The following is a 26,230-nucleotide window of genomic DNA, read 5'->3' on the forward strand; positions in this document are numbered from 1 at the left end:
TCGCGAGCTGTCCGCGAGCTGCGCGCGTGCAGTCACTGCAATAGTTCGGTGCGCCTCTTTAGCGCAACTCACGCAAGGCTCGTATAGAGCGCGCGAGCGGCGCGCGATCTGCGCGCAATCAGTTCTCGCCCTTACAGTTCCGTATATTGGCTCAGTACTATCGAAGATGGCAGACGTCGCGCGCCGCCTGCGCGCCGCTCGCGTGCGGCGCTTAGGTCGCGCGCGAGCTGCGCGCGGGCGGCGCAGAAGCGGCGCACGAACAAAAATGCACGCGCGCAGCTCGCGGACAGCTCGCGATCGGCTCGCGTGCTGCGCATTCGCGGCGCATTCGCCAGATGTGGACGCACCCTAAGGGATATGATTTACGATGATGGAGAAAAAAAATACTATCCAATTTTTTTTGAACTCTTAAAATATTGTACACCCAAAAAAAGTATCAACATTCTACAACAACGATTTTGTAGATACAAAGACAGTCAGAATCCGGTCAGTATTGGCACATCGCAAAATCGTCCTGAATCGGCCGCCGGCGAACCTGTCAGACAACCATGTGCCAATTGAGACGAGCCTTCTCACAACGTGAGTTGGGTCGCAATTGGTGAGTGATACAAGTTCATAAGCGTTAGCGGGGTGAGTAGAGAACTGTTGAAGATGCTTGATAAGTACACACGACGCCACAGCGGCTGTGGTCACAGCCTTATACACTACACATTGGTGGCACCGCAATTACCATCAAAATGTACGAGTTAACTTAAATAAGCACTGCCCTACGGTGTAGTATGTAAACGCTTTCAGAGTTGGTCAAATAAGCCTGTATGAAATTACCCAACAATACTAAACAACTTGCAACTGAATAACAGTGATTTAAATGGGTTACTAAAGTAGTCAGAAAAATTTTCAAATTACTGCAGGGACTGACCTACTTGACATGCCTTCTACTTGACGTGCCTTCTGAATCACGGTAATATCTGAGACAAATCTGCGATATTTCCTTTGCAAAGAAAAAGATATCTACCAACAGCTTCTTCTCACAACTTGCACCACGTCCTATACGACCGCATGACATCACCGCGCTATCCGCCGCTACGTCACCGGTATTTATGTTTACCCCGCAATTACGATAGCGCTAAGATCCTCGGATGTTTGTCGCCTCGTATAGCATTGTATCGCGTTACAATATACATCAGTTTATTAGTGAAGGGATATCCTTTAGCATCCCAAAGTATTTGGCGTATCAGGTCTCTGGGTAACCAAATACATGTGTATATCTCAAGCGGCAGTCTTCTCGAAGATTTGAAAGCGAAGTGGAGGAGTTTTTAACGACAAATAAAAGTTTATTATCGAAATCTGTCTCCAAAGTATCTCTTAGAGAAGAAATTCTATTGGTTTTTCAAAAACTTCTTCGTTTCTTTTCTAGCGGGATTCTGAACAGCTGTGACGTGCCGATGGCATAGATACGAGAACTTGTATGAATGAGAAAATAGTATAATAAGATCCCGTTGAGTCTCTAAACGGAAAAGCAGAAAAAAAATTAATATAGGGTGTGCTGCAACAATCCTTGGTGAAGAAACTTAGATTTCTTCAAACCTTGGCGGCCTTTGACGTGGAATTGTAACAACGACTGCTACTGAGTAGCATTGGGGACGCCGGCGACGCGTGCCCTCCCAGGCACGGGGATGTTACACCGACAACTTTCGCGGGCACTAGGGCTTGTTAGGGATGATCACTAGGCCACATTGACTCATGTAAATAAACTGCAAATTTTGCCTCCGACCTCATCAAGCATCTTAAATTAAAACTTAGTCATAAACATATAAATAAAGTTCATATAACATAGCTTACTGATTCACATAATGACGTCAGATTAAGTCACGAGGTAATGTAACAACGTAATGTAAGAATTCAGAGAAACAGTGAGGATGTCTGATAGTGGTGGTGATTAATTTATAAATATACATATTAAGGCAGACATGACTGAGCGTACCTCTAGTATATAAAGCTCATTCGTGCTGATTTTTTAATAAAGGAAGATATTAACAAGTCAAAGATACCAGATCATTTAGCCTTTTTCGAAATATGTTGGGGTCGGCTTCCAGTCTAATTGATGCAGCTGAGTATTAGTGTGCCACATGGAGCGACTCCTTAACTGACCTGCTTTACCCAGTCCACCAGGCAACCCCTTGGTATCAATGTTAGTCTGACTTTGTAGTTTCAGACCGCCTGAATGTTCAAATGACAGTCGGGAGTCAGCAATTCAACATGCCTTCCGCTTGAGATCATCATTCATCCAAGAAGATTATAAGAACACAACTTTGAAAGAAGATTCAACTCCAGCAGTTTTTGCTACTATACCTCGGCGACTCGACCACTACAGAACGCTCCCGAGCTTACACATAATGGCATCCACAGCCGATTTCGGCCACGGCGGCTGTTCTCATTTAAGGAGATCAGCCAGCTGCACAGGACATATTATAGTGCACGAGCATTTGCGCAGACACAGGTGCACTCCCTATTCCTTCACTCTCATAACCCGATGGGACGGCAATCCGACACGACCGGAAAGAGATCAGGAGCAGGACCGACATTTACGTGCTCTGCGATGCACATACAAACACAATGTTCCTATATGTAGATTTACACACACAAGCATGCCTCAAACGCTTTCGTTAAACAAAATGTTTTCCTGTTTTGGTTTTAAACCAAGTATCAATATAGATCCCCCTTCTTCTAAAGAGCATTATATAAATAGCGTCACCTAACATTTATAGATCACAGCCAGTCTTTTCAAAATGGGAAGTTGACATCATTAATATCACTTTTTTTAGAACATCAAAAATATCAAAGAATCTTTGAGTCATCCGATTTGAACAGATTGTGTATTTGAAATAGAAAAAAAACTATGTATTGAGTATTCACTCATCTATTATCTTGATTAGTAATATGTTAATCATAGCTTATGTGTATGTTTAAACGTGATAGTTTCCGAAACAATTCAGCTTTATAATGCTACTCAGTAGCAGTCGTTGTTACAATTCCACGTCAGAGGCCGTCAGGCGGATTTGAGATAACTCTGACATTAGGGCTTGTTAGGTAATCAAATCTGCAGCTCACTCGATAAAAAGAAGCTTTATAATATTCATATAAACTAGCCATTTTCATGCCGTTACACCCGCGTCCCGTAGGAACTACTGTCCGTACGGGGATAAAATATAGCCTATGTTAGTAGTGTAGCTTTCCAGTGCAAGAATTTATAAGATTGATTCTGTAGTTTCGGAACCTTTAGTGTACAACCAAACAAAAATAATGTTTCCTCTTTATTATATTCCTACAGAAATGATTTACTCATGTGTTATACCTTTAAAAAAAGCCCTCTAGATAAGTTATCTATCCAAAAATTCACCCATACAGATACCCATTGTCACCACCAAGACCGATTGAAGAACCGGTCACGATCACAAATTAGCATATTTGGTAAATCGAGAGCTTAGAGAACCTAAATACCCGTTGACTGACCGACTTGGTTAATGCAGGTCAGGTGAGGCCGCGTTAGAAACATGAGAATCTGCATTTGATTGCAGTCAACCATGGTTGGGTTTGGATTACATAAGTTGTGCATTTTTTTGAGGTAGTTTCTTAGGCAGTATAGAATATGAACAATTAACATAACAAGAATTTCATTAACAAGAAGTATGAACGAATTTTTATAATTTCGCACGAGGAAGATATCGACCTATCTGATTATCTGACCTCCTGAAACCAGTTACCCGGAAAACCCAATACCCCTAGGTAAGACTGGTTGTCAAACTTACTGGCTTCTGGCTACCCGTAACGACTGCCATAGATGTTCAAATGACAGCCATGACCTACAGTTTATCGTGCCCTCCGAAACATGGTCATTGGTGTCCAAGATATATTTAGAAAAAACATAGAAACTTAGAGAAGTTGCATTGGTAGTTGCCTGATGTGGAATCGAGCTCATACTCATAGATGAAAGGTTTTTTCTTTACCCCCTAAGCCTAAAAGTGCTTAGTATTTTTCTTGCAATGGTTGCAAGAAAAATACTAAGCACTTTTTTAACGACGTCAAAAATCATCAAATGATTCCCGCTGTGGGTTAGCAGCGGTGAGGGAGTGTCAGACTGTTACTGACTAAAAACCGTCGTGTTCCGTCGTAGGCCTTTTATGTACCAGGGCCGCGGTAACTCTTTCGAACCATCCCGCAGCCCACAATACTTAGCACTTAGCAGTACTTATTTATAACTAAGTTATGCAACATGTTAGTGTCAGATTTACAGTTCCTCTCGCCATAACACCATGGAAATGTTATAACGGTACCAAATAACATGCTTGCTAATTTGTTTATACATGATTCTGATTACAATTAGTAATCGGCGATGCTACGGGAATAGGTGCATGAATATTTATGTATTGTATACTTGGATGGAGTGATGGCAATAATATCTAGATTTGTGTGGATGTCAGGCTACCATGACAACTGTGTTTTGTTTATTTTATCATCACCCTGAACTTAACCCAATTTTTGTTTGGAGTCATTGTTGGCTACAGCGTTTGGTCATCTCTTATCGTAATCAGTCAACTGTGGTTATAGTCACATTTTTTGTGTGTTTGTACCCCAAAGGTTTTTGTATCACAATTGGAAAACTACACCCTTCCTGAGTAACATAGGCTATATTTTTTCTCGGTACGGGAACTGGTTCCCACGGGACGCCATTCGCAGCCAAGAACACAGCCAGCTACTTATTTACAAAAAAATACAGCCACATTAAACACTAACTTTTTCACCATCTTCCCAACATTATCCGACAAGTTTTTCCTGACTACCACGACATCGTAATCGCTCTACGCTCTACCGGCTCTACGTTAGACGTCAAAGTCTCGACGACACACGTACTAAATGACACGTATTCAACCGCATCCTGAGGGACTTGTTCACGTATTTTATGCTGCCCTGGTACAGTCACCAGTTGCGTATCAAGATTGGTACACTCAGGTAAGTTATGCTGTATTGGTACATGGGGGAGAGCTGTTGCATCGAAATTCCGTGATGGTACCTACATATATCTATTATGCTCCGGTGTGTTATGCTGTCTACTTTTGTGTTTCGACAACATTCTGTAAGTTTTTAGTATTTCCCGGGGGAAACTTCTTTCCGTAGCAGGATGGTGATAAAAAATACCTGACAAGTTTTTCCCCACTACCACGATATCGTAATCGCTCTACGTCAAAGTCTCGACGACACACGTACGAAATGACACGGTTTCGATTCGAACGCATTCCGCTGTCGGCAGTAATCGAAGCCTGTATGCTGTACCTGTGTTTACGCTTGTTTTTTTGTGAGAATATCATCATCATCATCATCATCTCAGCCATAGGACGTCCACTGCTGAACATAGGCCTCCCCCTTTGATCTCCACAGATACCTGTTGGAAGCGACCTGCATCCAGCGTCTTCCGGCGACCTTTATAAGGTCGTCTGTCCACCTCGTTGGTGGACGTCCTACGCTGCGCTTGCTAGTCCGTGGTCTCCACTCCAGCACTTTTCGGCCCCATCTGCCATCTGCTCTGCGAGCAATATGGCCTGCCCATTGCCACTTCAACTTGCTAATCCGGTGGGCTATATCGGTCACTTTGGTTCGTCTACGGATCTCCTCGTTTCGGATTCGATCACGTAGAGAAACACCGAGCATAGCCCTCTCCATAGCTCGTTGAGCGACTTTGAGCTTTGAGATGAGGCCGATAGTGAGAGACCACGTTTCGGTGCCGTAAGTCATCACTGGTAACACACATTGGTTGAAGACTTTCGTCTTGAGGCACTGAGGTATGTCGGACGAAAAGACATTGCGTAGTTTCCCGAACGCTGCCCAGCCGAGTTGGATTCGACGGTTGACCTCTTTCTCGAAGTTGGACCTACCTAATTGGACTACTTGTCCTAGGTAGATATATGAGTCAACAACTTCGAGTACCGAGCTTCCAACAGAGACTGGGGTGGGCTGAACATGGACATTTGACATAATTTTCGTCTTGTCCATGTTCATTTTCAGGCCCACCCGTTGTGAAACTCGGTCGAGGCCCTCGAGCATCATACTGAGTTCCTCCATCGACTTTGCCATGACTACGATGTCGTCGGCAAACCGAAGGTGAGTGATGTATTCGCCGTTGATGTTGATGCCAAGTCCTTGCCATTCCAGGAGCTTGAAGGCGTCTTCCATTGCGGCAGTAAACAGTTTCGGGGAGATTACGTCCCCCTGTCTTACGCCTCTTCTCAATGGAATCGGCTTCGTGCTATGCTCCTGTACTCGGACCGACATGGTGGCGTTATTATACAAACACTTCAACACCTCGATGTACCGATAGTCAATATGGCATCGTTGGAGTGACTCAAGTACCGCCCATGTTTCCACCGAATCAAAGGCTTTCTCATAGTCCACAAACGCTAAGCATAATGGCAAGTTATACTCCTCGGTCTTCTGTATAACTTGCCGCAGCGTATGGATGTGGTCTATGGTACTAAAGCCTCTTCGGAAACCGGCTTGTTCGGGAGGCTGGAAGTCATCAAGCCTGTGCTCGAGACGGTTCGTGATAACCCTTGAAAACAGCTTATAAACATGGCTTAGAAGTGTGATGGGTCTGTAGTTCTTCAATAGGCTGTTGTCACCTTTTTTGAAGAACAACACCACCACACCCCTGCTCCATGCTTCAGGCGTTTTGCCCTCGGACAGGACGCAGTTAAAGAGCTTCTGGAGGACTTTAAGTGCCGGTGTTCCACCCGCTCTCAGAAGCTCTGAAGTGATTCCGTCCTCACCCGGCGCCTTGTTGTTCTTAAGCTGCTTCAGGGCCATCCTAATCTCGTACAGACTGATGTCCGGGATATCTTCGGTATAATGTCGGGACAGCTTGGCTCTTGGATCTCCTGCCAAGCTGTCAACGGACTTTGCGACCGAAGTGTATAACTGTCCATAGAACCTCTCGATCTCGCCTAAAACCTCTGCCTTGGTCGACGCTATGCTGCCATCCTCCCGTTTCAGCTTAGTCATCTGGCTTTGCCCAATAGACTTGTCCTTTGCGAACACTTTGGAGCCTTGGTTTCGCTGTATGGTCTCTTTAACACGATTCGTATTAAAGAGACGCAGATCGTGTCGCAAGGATTTGGATATTCGTCTATTGAGCTGCCTATATGACTTCGCATCATGGGAAGACTGCAACTGTAGCAAGCGTCGTTCAGCCATGAGGTTTAAGGTTTGCTCGGTTAGTTTTTGAGGCCTATTTTTACGGCAGGGTCTAAAAAACTTAGACCCTACCGTGCGGACAGTTTCCACTAGTCCGTCGTTGATCTCGTCCACTGACACTAAGTTCTCAAGGCAAGCAAAGCGATTAGAGAGCTCGAGTTGAAAGCTTTCCGGGTTTTGAATATGGGACCGAGTAGGTCGGAGCGTAGACTTCATCAGACTGGACCTTTCAAGTTTAACATTGATATTCAGTGAGGCTCTTACGATTCGGTGATCGCTTCCGGTTTTTACCCTGTTGATCACAGAGACATCACTGAATATCCGTCTCTTGTCGGTCATGAAGAAGTCTATCTCGTTTCTCGTGAAACCATCGGGACTCAACCAGGTCCATTTCCTGTGAGGCGGCTTCTGGAAGAAAGAGTTCATCATGAAGAGTTCCTCTTTCTCCAGAAAGTCAGCCAGCCTCTGTCCCCTATGGTTCCGTTGCCCATATCCAAATTGCCCCACTCTCAACTCATCACCGCTTTTCTTGCCCAACCTAGCGTTAAAATCCCCCATAACAACAGTGAAGTGGGTTTTGGAACTATGTATGGCCCTACTTACGTCCTCATACATAGTCTCCACCTCATCATCGGAGTGTGACGAGGTCGGTGCGTATACCTGAATGACCTTCAGCGAATATCTTTCGGATATTCTGAGTATTAGGTATATCACCCTGTTCGACACACTGTCGATGGTTGTTATGTTGCTTACGAGGGACTTGTGAACGAGAAACCCGACACCACCTTGGGACTTTTGGTCTCCCTCCCGGTAGAAGAGCAAGTTACCAGACTTCAGGGTTACGGTGTCCTCTCCCTCTCTACGGACTTCGCATAACCCCATAATGTCCCAATGTAACTTGCTCAACTCCTCTTCCAGCTCGCAGATCTTTTCGTCAGTCCTCAATGTGCGTATGTTGTGTGTTACCAGGGCCAGTCGTCGTGGGGGTGGGTAGCCGGATCTCTTCCGGAGATTCTTAGCACCCCCTGCTCCGCCGTTACCTTGACCGCTACCCGCGCCAGGGATAGCGGAGCTGCCGGGGACTGGGGGCCTGGTTTCTGTGCTTCTCATTGGGGGGGTAATTGCCTTTAATCGCCACGCTTGGCAGGCGGGTTGGCGATCGCAGTGAGGGTATGCAGTACGCGGAGGACGCTGCTGCCCGACCTCCGGTTTGTCCCTTAGTCGCCTCTTACGACACCCACGGGATGATTTGGGGGGAGCGCAATTCTAAGCCGGCGTCCCACGGCGGTGAGAATATCGGTAAAATAAAATTGATTGTGTATTAGATATTAGTCCAATGTCATCGCAAAGATAGTCTTAATCCTTAATGTATTTGATTTAAAACAAAATCATCATATGCCTAGTCTTTTTCCAACTATGTTGTGGTTGGCTTCTGCAGCTGAGTACCAGTGTGCAACTGCCTGTCTGACCTCCTCAACCAACCCTTGGGAAATCTGGTTTCCGACTTTTTCCCCGTTATGTACGGAAGTCCAAAAAGATTGAGTTAGAACTTCACACAAGCGATAATAATCGGTAGCCGATTTTTGTAGGAGAAAAATAGAATGCACTGTTAGCAAAAGCGCAAAGCTCACGTCCTACAAAAATCCTAGTCAAAACGACCTACAAAAAATCGGTCCTACAAAAATTATGACGTGGGCGTACAGGATATTAAATTAAAACCACACACTAATTGACCAACGTAGGCGTGGCACGGGGTGGGCTTCAGCTATCGATCGCATTGCAATACTGCATATACATACAAATGCAGTTACCACGATCGCTCATACCATCCCGATCAATAGAGTTGAGTTGCGCAATAGTTGCCTAGGCTAGGCTTTACTTGTTGAGGATAGATTTTGTATAGAACTGTTTTCTCAGACCACACACAGAATTGTGTTGTTCTACTGTTTTTTCTTCACAACAAAATTAACCTTCAAAAAATTCGGATTTTGACCCTACTTTAACTTCTTATGTTATATTATACGGATGGTGGTTTATACATAAAAAAATTGCATGCAAACATTTCTAAACTGTCCGCGAAATAGCAACCTTTGCGCGCGAACACGAAATTGGCCAAATATTAGTTCGGAACTCCCACGAGTCCGACTCACGCCAAACTTGACCAATTTTGTTTATCAAAATATAGCTTAAAGCTGCTGCTTCCTTAGGTAGACTTGTTGATCATCCAGCAACGCTAAATATTAAGCTGGTATAGTGGGTCAACTATACCACCAAAGGCCCAAACTCCACCAACATATAGTATGTGATACACACCGATTGTTTAAGTATTGTGTCTGCTTTGTGGATAGTAAAGTGGTTAAACAACTAATAGAGTTTCTCCACTCAGGGATTCTACTGAGTGGACGGGAAAAAAAGAACTTCTCTGCTCTGACCCACTTTAGTGGAGTCTTTACCATTGGTCTATTGCCGGTTAGTCTAAAAAATGTATTGATTTATTCCAACTCAAAATGTATGCGGATTCCGACATAATATGTAAACTAAGAAAGCATTTATATTCAACGTCAAGTTTAGATTGTGTGATAAAACGGCAAAACTCATGTTTTCTAAAATTGCCTTGTTTCTTCAACTTCTCTAACATAGAGGTACTGAAAAACATACTTTTACAGTTGTTTTCAAATATTTTTAACATCGATAAAATCTAATTATTTTTATCAAAGTCGCAAAATTTACGTTTTTATCTTGTTTGGGGTTGACTTATAAGTCTAACTGAAGGCAGAGCGCACTGCCTCTCTGACCTCAACCCAGTTACCTGGGCGACCCGATACATCTCGGCAAGACTGGTTGCCAGACTTTCTGGCTCCTGATTAACTGTCATTGAACATCCTTGGCAGTCGTTAATCAGAAGCCAGTAAGTCTGACACCAGTCTAATCAAGGGGTATTGGGGTGCCCGGGTAACTGGGTTGAGGGGGGTCAGGTAGGGCAGTCGCTCCTTGTAAAGCACTGGTACTCAGCTACATCCGGTTAGACTGGAAGCCGACCCCAACATAGTTGAGAAAAGGCTCGGAGGATGATTATCCGTAACGACTGTCAAAGATGTTCAAATGACAGCCGGGACCCACTAATTTATCGTGGCTTCCGAAACACGGAAGAACTCGTAATGGTCCCTTTGGCGACCTCGATGGTGCAATGGTCACCATGCCGGACTGCCGAACCTGGGGTCCCGGGTTCGATTCCCGGGTCGGTCGACATTTGTGTGATGAGCATGCTTGTTGGCCGTGGTCTGGGTGTTACAATATGTATTTATAAATATGTATACAGGGTTACTGGTAAGTAGACCGCATCCTTTCAGGAGGTGATAGTACTGGTCAATACGGACAAATTTGACCCTGGGATATACTGGGCAAAAGTTAACCCGTTTCAAGATAATCGAATTTTAAGATCGATTCTTTACAAGTCGTCTAGGTACACGTATACATTTTTATTACTAGTTAAAAGTCTCGTTTTTGCGAGTTTTTGTGTATTTTGTGGCTTTTTGGATAGCTAGACAAATGTAGATGTTTTTAAAGTATTCTGCACAAAAAAATGAAGAGTAATATTTTTGAGAAAATATCTACTAAAAAAGTAATTGCTGTTCGCTATAATTTCCTCTGTGATTTGTACAGTTTTATGGTTTGTTATTATGAAATGATTCATCTTCTATCCAAAAACACACAAAAGTCCACAAAAACGAGACTTTTGACTAATAATGAAAATTTATACGTGTACCTAGACGACCGATCTTGAAATTCGATTATCTTGAAACGGGTTAACTTTTGCCCAGTGTATCCCAGGGTCAAATTTGTCCGTATTGACCTATACTATCACCTCCTGAAAGGATGCGGTCTACTTACCAGTAACCCTGTATATGTTGCTATATGTAGTTTATCAGTTGGGTTAACACCCATAACACAAGTTAATTAATAACTTACCATGGGGCTAACCGACCGTGTGTGAAAAAGTGTCCCGACATTATTATTATTATTAAAAAAAATATATCAAGATGGTCACCCATCCACGGATCGACTAAGCTAAACGTACTACTACGTGCAAGATAACACGATATATTTATCATAATCTAAACAGAATGTATTAACATACTATTACTATTAATTTATTTCAGTCATGTTTTAATAATCTATTACGTTTATTACTGAATATTGATTATGGTCATTATGATAAACGTAAGGCACGATAAACTGGTGGGTTCCGGCCTCGTTGTAAAAGCCAGAAATAAATATTTTATGGAAAAGGCTAGGCAGATGATTTTAATACATCTGTAAGATAAATTAATTAATAAGTGACATACATATTTTAGTTATTCTCAGTTCAATCAGATAACGCACAGCTTATATATTACTAAAACTAATTATGTAGATAGATTACACTTTTTGTTTTTACGGTTCCGTACCCAAGTGGTAAAACGGGGCTCTTTTGTTTTCGCTCCTCCGTCCGTCCGTCCGTCTGTTACCAGGCTGTAATCTCATGAACCGTGAGCTGAAATTTTCACAGATGATGTATTTTTGTTGCCGCTATAACAACAAATTCTGAAAACTAGAATTAAATATTTTGGGGGGCTCCCATACAAAAAACGTGATTTTTTGTCCGATTTACAAATAATGGTACGGAACTCTTCGAGCGCGAGTCCGACTCGCACTTGGCCGGTTTTTTTTGTCTTTAAATTCAGTCAAAATCTGAATTTTAGGTATTCGGCAGTTTTGATCCTGCATCTTAGGTACGAATGTCTATGTTCTATTTCAGGTCAGCCAATTCTTTCTTGAACAGATATCTTGGATAGCAATGACTGAGTAAAGCTGGAGGAAAGCCATCTTGAGGAAACCTGGCCTTCAAGAGTTTGAAATCGCCAATCCTACTCGAGCAGGCGAAGTGATTAACGTTCATTCCTTCTCTGTGTGAGAAGAGGCCTGTGCCCTGCAGGACTGCAAGGCTGAAGAAGAGAATTTAGGTGACGGCCTAGACACAAACAATGTGTAATATTTCTCAAATGTTATTATATTATGTATATTTAGGCATCGTTTTTGGCACTTTATGAAGCAACAGTGACCTTCAAAAGCTGGTCACTTTCACTACTAGATCTTATTTATTATTTAAAGTTGTATTATTTAGCATTTTAAAGTTAATATAATGATAGTGCATCTACACTAATATAATAAAAATATTTAGTTTGTTCCCCTGAAGGCTCCGAACCTTCAGAACCAGTTCGAAAAATTATGTCGCCGCTTGGAAACTAGACTACGCCAGATTAATTTTAAGCTATACATATTATGTCCGGGCACGGGACGAAGATCCCCCGGGTAGCAGGTGAAACCGTGGGGAATAGCTAGCTTTGTGATAATTCTGTTTGTTATAGTTTTTATAGTATTTTCTATGAGGACCTAGTTGCCTGAAATAAAGGTAGATATATAAGCAGAGGGGCATCTTAGGTAGGTCAAGGTCAAAGTTTGAAAAAATCATAACAACATTCCCGTTCAATGCGAAGTCTTAGGCCTAAGTTTGTCGAAAACAAAGTCACGGATGGTTTTTAAGGTTCCGTCCTCAAAGGATAGCAACAGGGTATTATACCATTTATACCCTAAAAAGTCCTTCCGTAAGCAAAACAAGTCATTCCTTATTCAAAAATGGGCCTCAAAGATTAAATACAAAATCACGGAAGACATACCTCATCAGAACAGGCCGCCATTTTGTCAAAATCCAAGGACCGACACCGATGCATCACACAAATGCACCGCACTAGCCTACGCACTAATTGAGACTGAAACCTAGCTGGGATTCAAACCGAAAATTTCAGTAGCTGCAATGCGCATGCCCGTTTCGAAATGCAATAATATAGTGCATAGAAGCCACGCCTTTTGAGTGGTAGGGGAAAGGAGATGAGGTATGGTGTTACCAAAAAGGGGGAAGGGGTTGTGTGAGACGAATGTTTTGCACATGTATCAAATGATAACATGATCCTGGATAATATGTAAAGCACTGGTACTCAGCTACATCCGGTTAGACTGGAAGCCGACCCCAACATAGTTGGGAAAAACGCTCGGAGTATGATGAATCCTGGATAACATGAATAAACAGAAATGAATTAATATCTTCGGCACGCTGGAGTGACGATCGGCCAAAACCGCAGAGGTAGCGGAGTTGCCATAAGGAAGGTAGGCCAGTAGCCTTCTTGTAAGTCAAATAACCTGCGGCGAAGTACTTGCTTAGGAGATTTTGCGTTATGACTCTATGCCCAATACAATTTGGAAGCTGGAGAGCTGAAGTTTGTGTGACATGGCACAGTTTAAAGGGGACTGCTTATCATAATGGAAATGTTACTTTATAAAAAAAACAACCTCTCTAATGCTGACATCTGTTTCAGAGAACTCACAAAAATTGCTATGAGAGAAAGAATTTCCAAATCAGTTTATAAGATCCCACTGTCTATCCGTCCTACAACTTTACCTCATTGTGAGCATCTATATTGAAATGTCCAAATAGGATATTTTTCTTAGATAACCAAGAAATATCAAATAAGAACAATAGAATAAATTAAGTCCTGGTGGCCTAGTGGGTAAAGAACCAACCTCTCGAGTATGAGAGTGTGGGTTCGACTGCAGGTCAGGCAAGTACCAATGCAACTTTTCTTAGATTGCATGTACTTTCTAAGTATATTTTGGACACCAATGGCTGATAAAAGGTGAAGGAAAACATCTTGAGGAAACCTGGACTGTAAAGTCTGAAATCACCAACCCGCATTGAGCAAGCGTGGTGATTAACGCTCAATCCTTCTTCTTGTGAGAGGAGGCCGCAGCCAGCAGTGGGACGATAAAAAAAGGTGTAACAGTAACCAAGAAATAATCCTTGAAAGGACAAAAGCCGCCATGATTAAGGTCATTCGAACTCATAAGCTATGCAGACCACATAACTGCAAAGCTAGAAGGCATGTATTTGACGCATTTTAAATGACTTATACTGCACGTGTTAAGTTACGTCATAACTACAGATTCCTTTGGTTAATTGCGAATTGTAGTGTTTATGGAGTAATGTAAAAATTATGCTTATTTGGTGTTTGAGGTTATTCTTTATTAATAGTTATGAAGAATTCTATGTTATGAAGTTATTTGTCCTTTTAATGCTACTATGCATCCTCATCTACCCAGCCCTTTCCTATGAGTCGGCTTCCAGTCTAACCGGATGTAGCGGAATACCCATTTTTTAAACGGAGGAAGGTCGGCTAGGCAGTCGCTCCATGTGGCACACTGTTACTCAGCTGCATCCAGTTATACTGGAAGTCGACTCCAACGTAGATAGGAAATGGCTAGGCGTATGATGAATTGCATCCGTCAACCCGGACTGACAGACAATGTATCACTATAAATCTTTAAAGCTGTTTCCCGCGGTTTCGCTCTCGTTCCAGCGGAACTACTTCCGATACCCGGACAAAGTATAGCCTATGTTACTCGGGGATAGTGTAGCTTCCAAATAGTGGAAGAATTTTTCAAATTGGTTCAATAGCTTCGGTGCCTTAAGGGTATAAACAAAAAAATGTTTCCTCTTATATAATTATATTAGTACTAGCCAGTTACAGGCCGCGTCCCGTGGGAACTACTGCCCGTACCGGGATAAATTATAGCCTATGTTACTTGGGAAGAGTGTAGCGCCCCAACAGTGAAAGAATTTTTTAAATTGGGTCAGTAGTTTTGGTGCCTTGAGTACAAACGAATGTTTCTTCTCTATTGTATTCGTATATGTATAGATGGTAAATATATATTAGTATGGAAGTATAGACAAGCGGACGACACAAGACCTTTGGCTTCCAAAGCCAATTTGCATACTTGTCGAAGATCACAAAACTGCATTTTTTCTATTCAGATTATGTTACTGCGCTCAAATTATGAAATGCTCATTAAAATTGGCGTTTCTAGATGTAAATGCAAGAATATTTCAAGGTCATTGAATTTTAAGCGAGGTTCCGATATTTTGAGTGTCATTTCAACATTTGATTTGATTAGTTTTTAGTTATATAAAAGTAGATGATCGAAAAAATATGTTATCAAATCCAACATAAAGGTGTTTTAAACAAGCTTTTTTTAAAAAGTCAAATCAACCTTTGTTATGAAAAGCAAGATTTAAAAGACATTTTTTATTTATTTAATAATCAGCCCCCTGAAACTCCGGAACTCCGATAAAATCTAGCACCAAATCAAGGAAGGAAAGACACATTGAACAGTGGAAACCCAACGCGTAGGTACTTTTCCTCGAATTTTCATAGACAAAACCGCAATGATTTTATATGGTCACTTTTCCTGATAGAAAATGGTTACCTTTAGTTACATTGTTAATTACCAGAATCAGTGAACGATATGAGGATAATGATATTCCATGAATGAGAACGTTAAAATACCTGGTAAGCAGTGATTTAAGTATACTTATGAATGATTAATATAATAATCGTGTTTTTTTGAGGTGCGAGATCATCTGACGCCGGCCGCTGTGGGTGCGGCGTGAGGGAGTTTCAGACTCTTACTGACTAAAACCCACCATTTTTCATCTTAAGACCTTTGTGTACCAGGGACCCAGTAGCTCAATCGAACAATCCCGCAGCCCCATCGAGGGATTATCAAATTACGCCCAGACGCCATTAAAACGGAGTGGATCGAAGAAGTTTTTAAACAAGCAATAGAATGTCTCAGCTCAGACAAATGTAACTTTGCTAAGGTTATATGTATTGTGCGTAAGTGTGTCTTTTGGACTCCAATGATTAACAGTTAAGGAAAACATAATTGAGGAAACCTGTACTTAAGTCTGAAAACGCCAATACACCTTAAGCAAGCTTGGCCTTAGAAGAGGCCTATGCCCAGCAGTGGGACAGCTAAGAAGCCTGATGATGATGATGAAGACACTCTTCAAGATTTCTAAAATCATCTTAGTGCTACCAGGAAAAAACCACACGCAGCGATAAAAACAAAAATAACCTCCGCGTATTTACGTTTATATTTTTACATACAAAATGACCTTGAAGACTGCAGTATGTCAGTAGTGTTGTGGGTCAAGTTTAAACAATTATATGTTGGTGTACCCCGTGGGTTAATATGTTTTCAATACTCTGTAATATAGGTAGGTTAATAGCGTGGGTTCGGTTGTTTTGTGAAATGAGTTCATGGGACTGGATAAGAAATGTGTGTCTCCTAGAAGTTTCTATCTATCGTGCGAGAAGAAGTTCTCTCGGGACGCGGGTGAAACCACAGGATACAACTAGTCATAGGATTCTCTAAACTTCTACTCTTTACATCTATATTACTATAAAAACTGACTGCCTCGTTGGTCTAGTGGTCGCAAGCGCGGCTGCTGTGCCAGAGGTCTCGGGTTCGATTACCGGGTCGGGCCGAAATCGCTTTGTGGGTTTTCTTAAACTTTCACAAAGCAGCCCGTAGTCTGGAAGTTGGTGATTGATTCACCCGTGCATCGGAGAGCACGTAAATGTCGGTCCTGCGCCTGATCTCTCTCCGGTCGTGTCGGATTGCCGTCCCATCGGGTTATGAGAGTAAAGGAATAGGGAGTGCACCTGTGTCTGCGCAAATGCTTGTGTACTATAATATGTCCTGCGCAGCTGGCTGATCTCCTTAGATGAGAACAGCCGCCGTGGCCGAAATCGGCCGTGGACGCCATTATTATTACTATAAAAAAGAGGAAACATTGTATTCCCCGAAGACTCCGAAACTACTGAACCGATTTAAATAAATATTTCACTGTTGAAAAGCTACACTCTTCCCGAGTAACATAGACTATATTTTATCCGACTATGGACAGATGTACTCCCAGGACGCGGGTGAAACTGCTAGTTATCTATAACTCGATGTAACATGTAAATTATTAAGTTTATATTGAACCTCATTGACTAACAGTGAAGGAAAAGAATAAGGAAACTTTGCGTTAAAAGTCTGAACTTGGTAGTCTGCCTTGAGCAAATATGATGCTTAGTAACACTCATGTATGACAACTCTGTATGACAAAGTCAAAAGGTTTTTATCTATAACTATATTATTATAAAGCTGAAGAGTTTATTTACTTGCTAATTTCAGGAAAGAACAACATCCATTTTGACCCACTTTTGATTTTGGATCAAAAATTTATGGGATGTGGATGATGTCCTTTAAACTTTCAATGTTATATAAGCTACCGTTATCCGGGTGCACCTGCACAGAGTAGATAATTCAAATGGGGAAGCATAAAAAGCAAGATACAGCTCCAATAACATAGAACAAATTGCATTATAATAAATAAAACAATACAATAAATTTAATAAAAAAATACAAATCACATGAAAAAGTAAAGTAAAATGGCTCAGAGGTTGAGGTAAAAAAAATGGTAAGTTAATCTAGGCTAATACATACAGGCAATAATAATATTAAAACTTCTAATTATAAACATAGGGACCACCCAAACTAGGTTTATTTAAACCTGTGTTTCAGACACAAAAACAAAAAAGAAAGACATTCCCCTCACACAATGAAATTAGTACAACTTTAATGACTCACAAAGGCCCAGACTATAATTTGATGTGAAACAAATCCAAAGTAATCCAATTGAATGTGATTAATTACATAATTAGTATCAGTAATCCTTGTCTAGTTATTGCTAAGGCTTCTTGCACTAATATGTGATAGCTAGCTTTAGTAAATATGTACCTACGTGTATTTATCTATTGGTGCCTGTTTTTATCTATTGTGATAAATAGAGGTATTCTGGTAACTCATGTGTGCTATTCTCTATCTATAGCTACCCATTCAGAAAGCCACATTTTGTAAAATTGACCTCCAAAAGTTGTGATTTTCACCCTACTTTTAATAAATAACTTTTTGAGTGCTAGCTAGGATGTGGTGTAAGACAATATTGCATATTGTCCTCTACTGTAATATACAAATACATTGTATACAAATTTTTATATCAAACAATGTTTAAGGTTCTTCCAACCTACAGAGAGACATGTGTTGCTGAGGAGTTTGTTGCACCACTTCTTCTTCCCAACAAAAACACATAGGAAGTGGTGAAGGGCGGGCGTTTTGGGGGCTGTCTTATGTAAATTCCTGACGTTCAAAAAGTGCTGCCTAGTAAGTTTGAATAAATGATTTTTGATTTTGATTTTTATGTTTCAAGAAGTCATCCTTACTAATGTGCCTAAATAAATACTTAAATTAAAGTAATATAATTTTTAAATTGTATTTTAATTCCTGTTGTTACTAAACACCATTATGGGCATTATGTCTGTCTATCCAGCTCTCACACGAAATCTACCAAACAGATTTAAAGAAAGGACAAAGTCTACTTTTGTATCTGGCCATTGGAAGAAATTTTCCTGGATAACTGGGTTGAGGGGGTCAGATAGGGCAGTCACTCCTTGTAAAGCACTGGTACTCAGCTACATCCGGTTAGACTGGAAGCCGACCCCAACATAGTTGGGAAAAGGCCTTGGAGGATGGATGGAAAGTTTTCCTGGGTGAAAATAAATTACTCAATAAAATAGGATAGCATCAACAATCTTTAAAAGAAAAGTTATCAATACTTTATGGAAGAGTTTTATTATGTATGAAACTAAATTCTATACTTATCTATGTACTTGAGGCACTGATAAGAATGATGGTTACATAGATAACACAGCCTCTATAAAGATAACTTGTATCTTATGAGATAAATGCTTAAATGTAGGTTCTGTTACGAGATCGGTGAACTTCCATGTTTTAATGTATTTTGATGGGAAATCATAAAATTACAGCTACCGCTGTGGGTTCAGCGTGGGGGAGTGTCAGACTCTTACTGACTAAAACCCACCATTCTCCTTCTTAACTCCTTGAATGCCACTAAATAGAGAACAATAGAAAATCAATTGTCTCATGGGGAGCCACGCATCGGCATTCAAGGGGTTTCGCCTTTTCTATACCAGGACCATGGTTATTCACCAAGCTTAATGTGGGTTGGTAAACTAACATTGATATATATTTGTATTATACTGTCCAATTAATAGTTTGCGCAAACTGCAAATAATAATTACATTCTATACTCCATTTGAGTAGACATTTAACTAAAAGTAAACAATGTTGATAGGATTTTACAGAAATTCATACCAAACAAATAAAATATTGGTTCAATTGATTATGTAATTGTTATTATTGTATTTACATTGATGTTTTATTTTTAAACTGAGTTATTTAGAAAAAGGTTATATCAAAATAGTTTTCTTTAGTTCCCAACCTAAGTCAAAGGTGTATAGAGTTCTCATTTTCTTTACATAAAAGTTATATATTATAAATACGTATGGCCTTACTACAAAAACTTTAAACCCTGTTTTACACTTGTCTAATAAAATTTTGGCTGCAAAATGAACCATATGTCAACGTCATAATTTGACATTTTTTTAGACAAGGCATAAACTGACGTTTAAAAGTTTTTGTGGTAAGACGGGTTTTGTCAAACCAGTAAAGACAAAAAGGCATTTATTCAAACCAGGCTGCAAATGACCTGAAACCTTTAATATTTTTTGGCTGTCGTTTGTAAAATTTACCTTTAAAAAATATTATTATATTATATTTATTGACAGCCCCCAAAACGCCCACCCTTCACCAATTCCTATGTGTTTTTGCTGGGAAGAAGAAGTGGTGGAACAAACTCCCCGGCAATAGAGAATAGGCATGATGACAGTAATCAAAAATCATTAAAATAATATATTTATTAAATTAAACTTGAAGCTTGGAATATAAAACGCGCATTGTTTTCTTTATTAATAATGTGATTAATATGTATTTTTATAAAATAAAATTACGAAATAAGGCAATCCGCCATGATATCTTGAACACCAATCAGAGCTCGTGACGTCATTTCTCAAAACAACTCGCGCGAAAGCGCGCGAACGTCACATTTCGTTATTGTGAACTTCCACTGCGATCTTTGTTTTTAATTAATTAATTGTTTATAACACGAGTTATGGAGCCCGGATTTATCAAGGCAAACAGCGCTAATTTGCCTAGAATTGATATCATAATGCTGGGAAAGTTTTTGGCATCAAATAAAGATTTTTGTTCAGCTGAATTTAGAAATGTTAAAACTTCCATGTAAGTATACTAGTTTAATTAAAACACAATGAGAGATGAAACCTAACCTCGAAATAGTTATTTACATTATAAACTATGCTAGAATCTAGAGAACTACGTAATAACTTACATCAAAGTGATCTTCACAAAAATAAAGTTGTACCCTGGGCAATATTGCTTTTGAATCTCGCCTTGCAAGTTTAAGCCACTTGTTTCGTATTTTTTTATTGTGAGGAACGTACACAAATAACTTATCAGGAGTTGTTTTGGATGTGTTCTTACTTGGTCCCCCAGTGACCCCACAACACCTATGCCCTTTCGAATTCATATTTAATAACACAAAAAACTTAATTATTGCACGAGCGTTGTTTACTTGCGTCTTGTAATTTCAGTCGTGACGTCACAAGTGACACCATGACACTGACAAGCGTTTTCGCGCCGGATTCAAAGTGGACAGAGAAAAATGCAATTATTTGATAAAAAATCTTCGCATTTTCTTAAAATTAATAATTTTTCATATAAAATAGACGTATACCTACATCATACAAAGGAATTTAAAAATTTGTCATCATGCCTATTGTAACTCTCAGAAATTATCAATTGAAATGGTTAATAAGTCAGTAGTTGAGTGTTACATTTAATTGTCTGACTCACAAACTGTAATATAATACTTGAATATGTTATGAATGTATTTTTATCAATGCTAAAACTTCCTGTCAAGCGGATGATGTATAAAATATCATATTTATAAGCTTATTTGTAACATTTTTTGATCACCATTCATGGTCACAGTTTTAGATAAAACATTTCCAAAAAGTTTGCAAAAAAAGGTATTAATTAGATTGAAAAATACTCTATTAATAAAGCCTAATGATCACCAGACTGGTTTTAAACTAGTATTAATTTAATTGCTCTCTCTAATTGCTTTTAATAGGTTTCAACTGGATTGAGACTCTCATTTTTCAAATACTTACTTGAAACACAAGTAAAAACACAATTACCTCGTTTATATCGTAGGTATCTAAACTTTCGATTGCCTATCTGGCACACCGCGGAGGCACAACACTGCAATCCAAGCACGAGAGACGAACAAACACTGGTCGGGGAAACTTGAACGATCGCGGCCGCGCCTGTCCACTAAATAATTACGTTAACCACTTGTACGCAATAACCAATATTTGTACATATAACACTTGGGCGAACCCGACGGTGATCGGTGTAGACGGTGCGACGCGACACAAGAATGAGGAACCTACTATTACGAAGATCTGACTGAAACTACATCGCTGTCTTGCGTCCTCCACTTGAAAAAAAACCTGTTCTCTCATTCACCTACTAATCTAAAGAACGGAGCTTCCGTCCGCGATAATTCAACATCCACGCGCCGCAGACACTACAATACGAGAATCTAACACGACTTTTTACGACGAGTTCTCGATAATAAGGCGATTATCAATATTAATATTCGATAGGTGAAAGGAGACATACCTTTGAGGGAGCTCGTTTAGATGTATTGAAACAATATCCAGTGAGTCCGTTATGGAAAAAAATGCACTTAAACACTGAATAGTCGTTCACAAATTGTTATAATCACTAATAAATAGTTACACCCACGATTATTGAAAACGGTATTCAGTATGCGGCGGATAAGCGCTAGCCCGTAAAAGACGCCATTTTGATTTCGTCAACTAAAGGCAATAGACAATATAGAATGCAGCGTTTTGTTTTTCCCATTTTCTTGACTTAGAAAATATTTATTTACGTGAGAAGTTAGATATATTTTCTATATTTATTCGTTGTTTCTAGTATCAAAAACTAATAAAAGCCTTTTGTTACATTAAAACTTTCACGTATAAAATACTTTTATTAATACAAATAAAACTGAAGCAGAAAACAAAACGTTTAATAAATCTAATTAATTTTACAAAGTAAATAAAAAATACTTAATCTTTGACATTGACAATTATTGCATTCTGTGTTACATTACAAATATTAGTAATATTAATTTTATATTCGAAGATAATCATTAGTCATTTTGCCTGTTGCAATTTCTTTAAGCAAATAAAAAAATGCGACCAAAATAATTTGTCTATGATTAAATGATACCTTACTAAAAAAAGTTGCCCGTAACATGGTAAGTACCCAGTAATTTTAATAATCAAGTAATAAATCAATTTTCAAGTCACCAGCTGAGTTGAAAAAAACATGTAAGATTCAAAATCTAGATTTTTTATATAAATTCAGGAGAGTAAGGGATAGTAATTTGCAAGTTTAGTAATCCGACGTCTCGTCCGAATCAAGTGCGGCTGCTGAGCTCGAGGACTCGGGTTCAATTCCCGAGTCGAGCCGAAATCGCTTTGTGGGTTTTAGAAGACTTTCACAAAGCAGCCCGGAGCCTGGTGATTTGTACACCCGTGCAACGGAGAGCACGTAAATGTCGATCCTGCGCCTGATCTCTCTCCGTCTGTCTGATTAACGTCCCATCGCGCTATGAGAGTGAAGGAATAGTGAGTGCACCTGTGCGCAAATGCTTGTGCACATATAATATGTCCTGAGCAATTGGAATAATCTCCTTACATGAGAACAGCCACGCGCCGTAGCCGATAATCGGCTAGCAGTACATCAATTTTCAGGAGTCCTTAATTCCTTAAATCTGTATGTAATGGGCAAATAACTTTTATATAAAAAGAAGAAAGTGTCTTTCCAACAGTCCATTTTATTTTAATCTATTCAAGTTACAGAGCCTTTGTGGTATGAATAAATTACCTCTTTATAATAATAGTTTAGATTGACCCACAATAATTTTGCAGACCTTTGCACTATTTTCTAAATCATAACATACAAAAAAACTTTCATACTATTCTCCTAAATGTCAAAAACAACAAAATAATAAAGTGGCATGCAAAAGTCCTATATGAATACCACCATATAATGGGGAAATATATTTTTTAAGCAGTAACCCCAAAACCAATTGTCAAATAAAAGTAGCAAGCAGCTGTGCCCATACGTGTTTTTATTTATTAATATCTCGATAATGTGCGATTAACACACGAAAATTAAATGTGAAACGTGAAATCAACATGTCGAGCCGTCGTTCGATACTCGGATCGGCGCTTGACGCTTTACCCCCGCCCAGTGATCCTCTGCGCGAATTATTTGAGGCATGTAAAACTGGCGATGCCGTGAGGGTAAAAAAGTTAATTACTCCCCAAACGGTGAATGCCAGGGACACTGCTGGACGTAAATCGACTCCTCTACACTTCGCTGCAGGTAATTAAACACAAAAAACTTAATTTAAGCACCACATTTTCTCAAAAAACATGATTTTGAGTACTAGTGAAAGGACTCGTCAACCACAATAGGAAGTATGAAGTTTTTAAAAAATTGCATAATTAGTTACGCTAGTTGATTGGCGTTTCGTGTTTTATGTCTTTTGTTGTTTCTTTCGTGTTTTCTTGACGTAATATTATTGTGATGTCGAAATTTTATGAGAGAACTAAAAATTCTGACTTTGTATTGTCATGCTCTATTAATTTTGGTCTTATATATTATAACGACACGATATATTCGTTGTGAGGTAAGTAAAAGTCTAAAATAATGTTTCAGTCTGATTTTGAACTTGTTGCAGTCAACTTGTGTTTTGTGTCAATATTTATTTGTTTGGTTTTTAATGTGTTATGCGTTATCTGTGTTTTTGTGCTCATTTATTAAAGGTAATAATATAATATTCATAATAATTCAGATATTTTGTTTAATATGCAAGGGTAAGGCCCTAGATTATAAACAACATAACTTAATTTTTATTAAAACACCTGTTTATTATTAATTTTAATATTGAATTTCCAAAGTAAATAGTTATTTCAAGAATGCTAATGTTTATATTGTCAGTTAATGAGGGTTTAAATAGTTTAGAATTGTTAACAATGCAGGATGAAATACAAAGGGAGTTCAATTGATTCAGTATTGATCATTAGTATTACAGCCTTTAACTCTAAAGGCTTTAAACAAACAAACAAGGAGCGACTACCTATCTGACCTCCTCAACCCAGTTATCCGGGCAACCCAATACCCCTTGGTTAGACTGGTGTCAGACTTACTGTCTTCTGACTACCTGTAATGACTGCTGAGGTTGTTCAAACAAACAATTGTGCCTCTTTATTATATAGTACTAGCTTCTGCCTGCGGCTTTGCCCGCATAGAGTTCGGTTATATCACGATTCCAAGAGAATTCTTTGAAATTCCAGGATAAAAACTATCCTATGTTCTTTCTCAAGGTCAACTCTATCTCTGTACCAAATTTTATTAAAATCAGTCCAGTGGTTTAGACGTGAAAGCGTAACAGACAGACAGACAGAGTTACTTTCGCATTTATAATATTAGTAGGGATAGATAACAATTTCCATTTCACCATATACATATCAGTAGAGATATGTAATAACCAGAAGGTTTGATAATCACATTTTTATTCATATGTCATGTTTAGCTTATCTCACAAAAGTGCATTATTGATATCATGCTCACTAGCAGTGCCTTTTGGTATAGCTTGCCTTTAACTTAATTTCTGATGGTGTTTACTGATTACTACTGTTTGAAATAGCAGTCATATTCTTCCTTCATAAATGGGCTCTAACAGTGAAGAATTTTTGTAAACAAACCAGTATTTCCTGAGTTAAGTGCATCCAAAGAAACAAACACAAAAAACAAACTTTAGCTTTAGATTTTGTAGTTGATTTAGGTACTTTTGTTTGTCTATTTATCAAAGACTTTCTCGTCAGCTACCTGTGTTTCACATGAAGCAACTGCCTATCTAACCTGCAGCCCCCTGGTTGTCATATCCTGGCTTCTGTCTACCCGTAACAACAGCCAAAAATATTTAAATGACAGCCAGGACCCACCAATCTATTGTGCCTTCTAAAACGTGGAAGAACTCGTCATGACAGGGTCACCCATCCAAGGATAGACAGCATTAACTGTTGCTTAACTTTATGATCCATTGATTTGCATGGCGTTGACTAGCTACAACCTCTTCCCTGCTTGTTTCAGCAACTTGTCTATATGTAGGTATATATAAGTATAGATACATGATAATTCTATACTGTTAATTTAAAACACAGCTGCACAAACCCAGACATGTGTGACTCACAGCCACATAATTGAATTTGTATTAATTAGTCACCAATAACATGTACTTGTTGTAGAAAGTGAAATTCACTGTCTTTTTAGTATTGGCATTTATCAATTTGATCATCTGCCTAGCCATTTCTCAAGTACATTGGTAACAGCAGATGATTACCAGTATTTCACTCTTCACCAAGTATTGTCTGGTTAGACTTTTCCAAACTATGTTGGGGTCGGCTTCCGGTCTAACCAGATGCATCTGAGTATCAGTGTTTTACAAGGAGCAACTTCCTATCTGAACTCCTGAACTCAGTCATCCAGGCAACTCAGTACTGCTTTGTAAAACTGGTTGTCAAGTTTTCTGTCTTCTGACTACTCATGTTCAAATGATAGCCAGGACACACCGTTTCACGTGCCTGCCGAAACACGGTAGAACTCGTCATGATAAAATAGTCACCCATCCACGACCCGACAGCACCAAGTGTTGCTTAACCTTATGATCGATCGACCCATACGACTGTTACTTGTCTGCTTTTTAACCAACTTCTCAAAAAGGAGGAGGTTCTTAATTCGGTCGGTATTTCTTTTTCTATGTACATCGATTACGCCTAGGTTTAGAGACGGATTTACGTGATTCTTTTTTTGTTCGACGTGAAATAACTGCCAGTTGGTCCCATAGTCCCAGGACAGGATCTGATGATGGAAACCCTGAGAAATCGAGAATTCTTTTTACCCAATGATGATTACT

The 26,230-nt window shown here is 39.6% G+C and overlaps 2 protein-coding genes across 5 annotated transcripts in view; one reads left to right on the forward strand and one right to left on the reverse strand.

Moving 5' to 3' along the window:
- The window catches only part of LOC124644257 (serine/threonine-protein kinase 10), a 75,041-nt gene extending 53,000 nt beyond the window's left edge, over positions 1-22,041 (reverse strand). For all 4 annotated transcript variants that reach the window (XR_006986041.1, XM_047183514.1, XM_047183512.1 and 1 more), the window contains exon 1: positions 21,853-22,041. The gene's annotated coding sequence lies outside the window, so the exon portion shown is untranslated. The remainder of the gene's footprint in view (positions 1-21,852) is intronic.
- A 1,298-nt stretch (positions 22,042-23,339) lies between these two features.
- The window catches only part of LOC124644064 (poly [ADP-ribose] polymerase tankyrase), a 41,381-nt gene continuing 38,490 nt past the window's right edge, over positions 23,340-26,230 (forward strand). Inside the window, exon 1 of the mRNA XM_047183267.1 lies at positions 23,340-23,634. Coding sequence (XP_047039223.1) covers positions 23,445-23,634 — 190 coding nt within the window. The 5' untranslated portion in view covers positions 23,340-23,444. The remainder of the gene's footprint in view (positions 23,635-26,230) is intronic.

Source organism: Helicoverpa zea, chromosome 29 (assembly GCF_022581195.2).
Source record: "Helicoverpa zea isolate HzStark_Cry1AcR chromosome 29, ilHelZeax1.1, whole genome shotgun sequence".
Classification (NCBI taxonomy): Eukaryota; Metazoa; Arthropoda; class Insecta; order Lepidoptera; family Noctuidae; genus Helicoverpa; species Helicoverpa zea.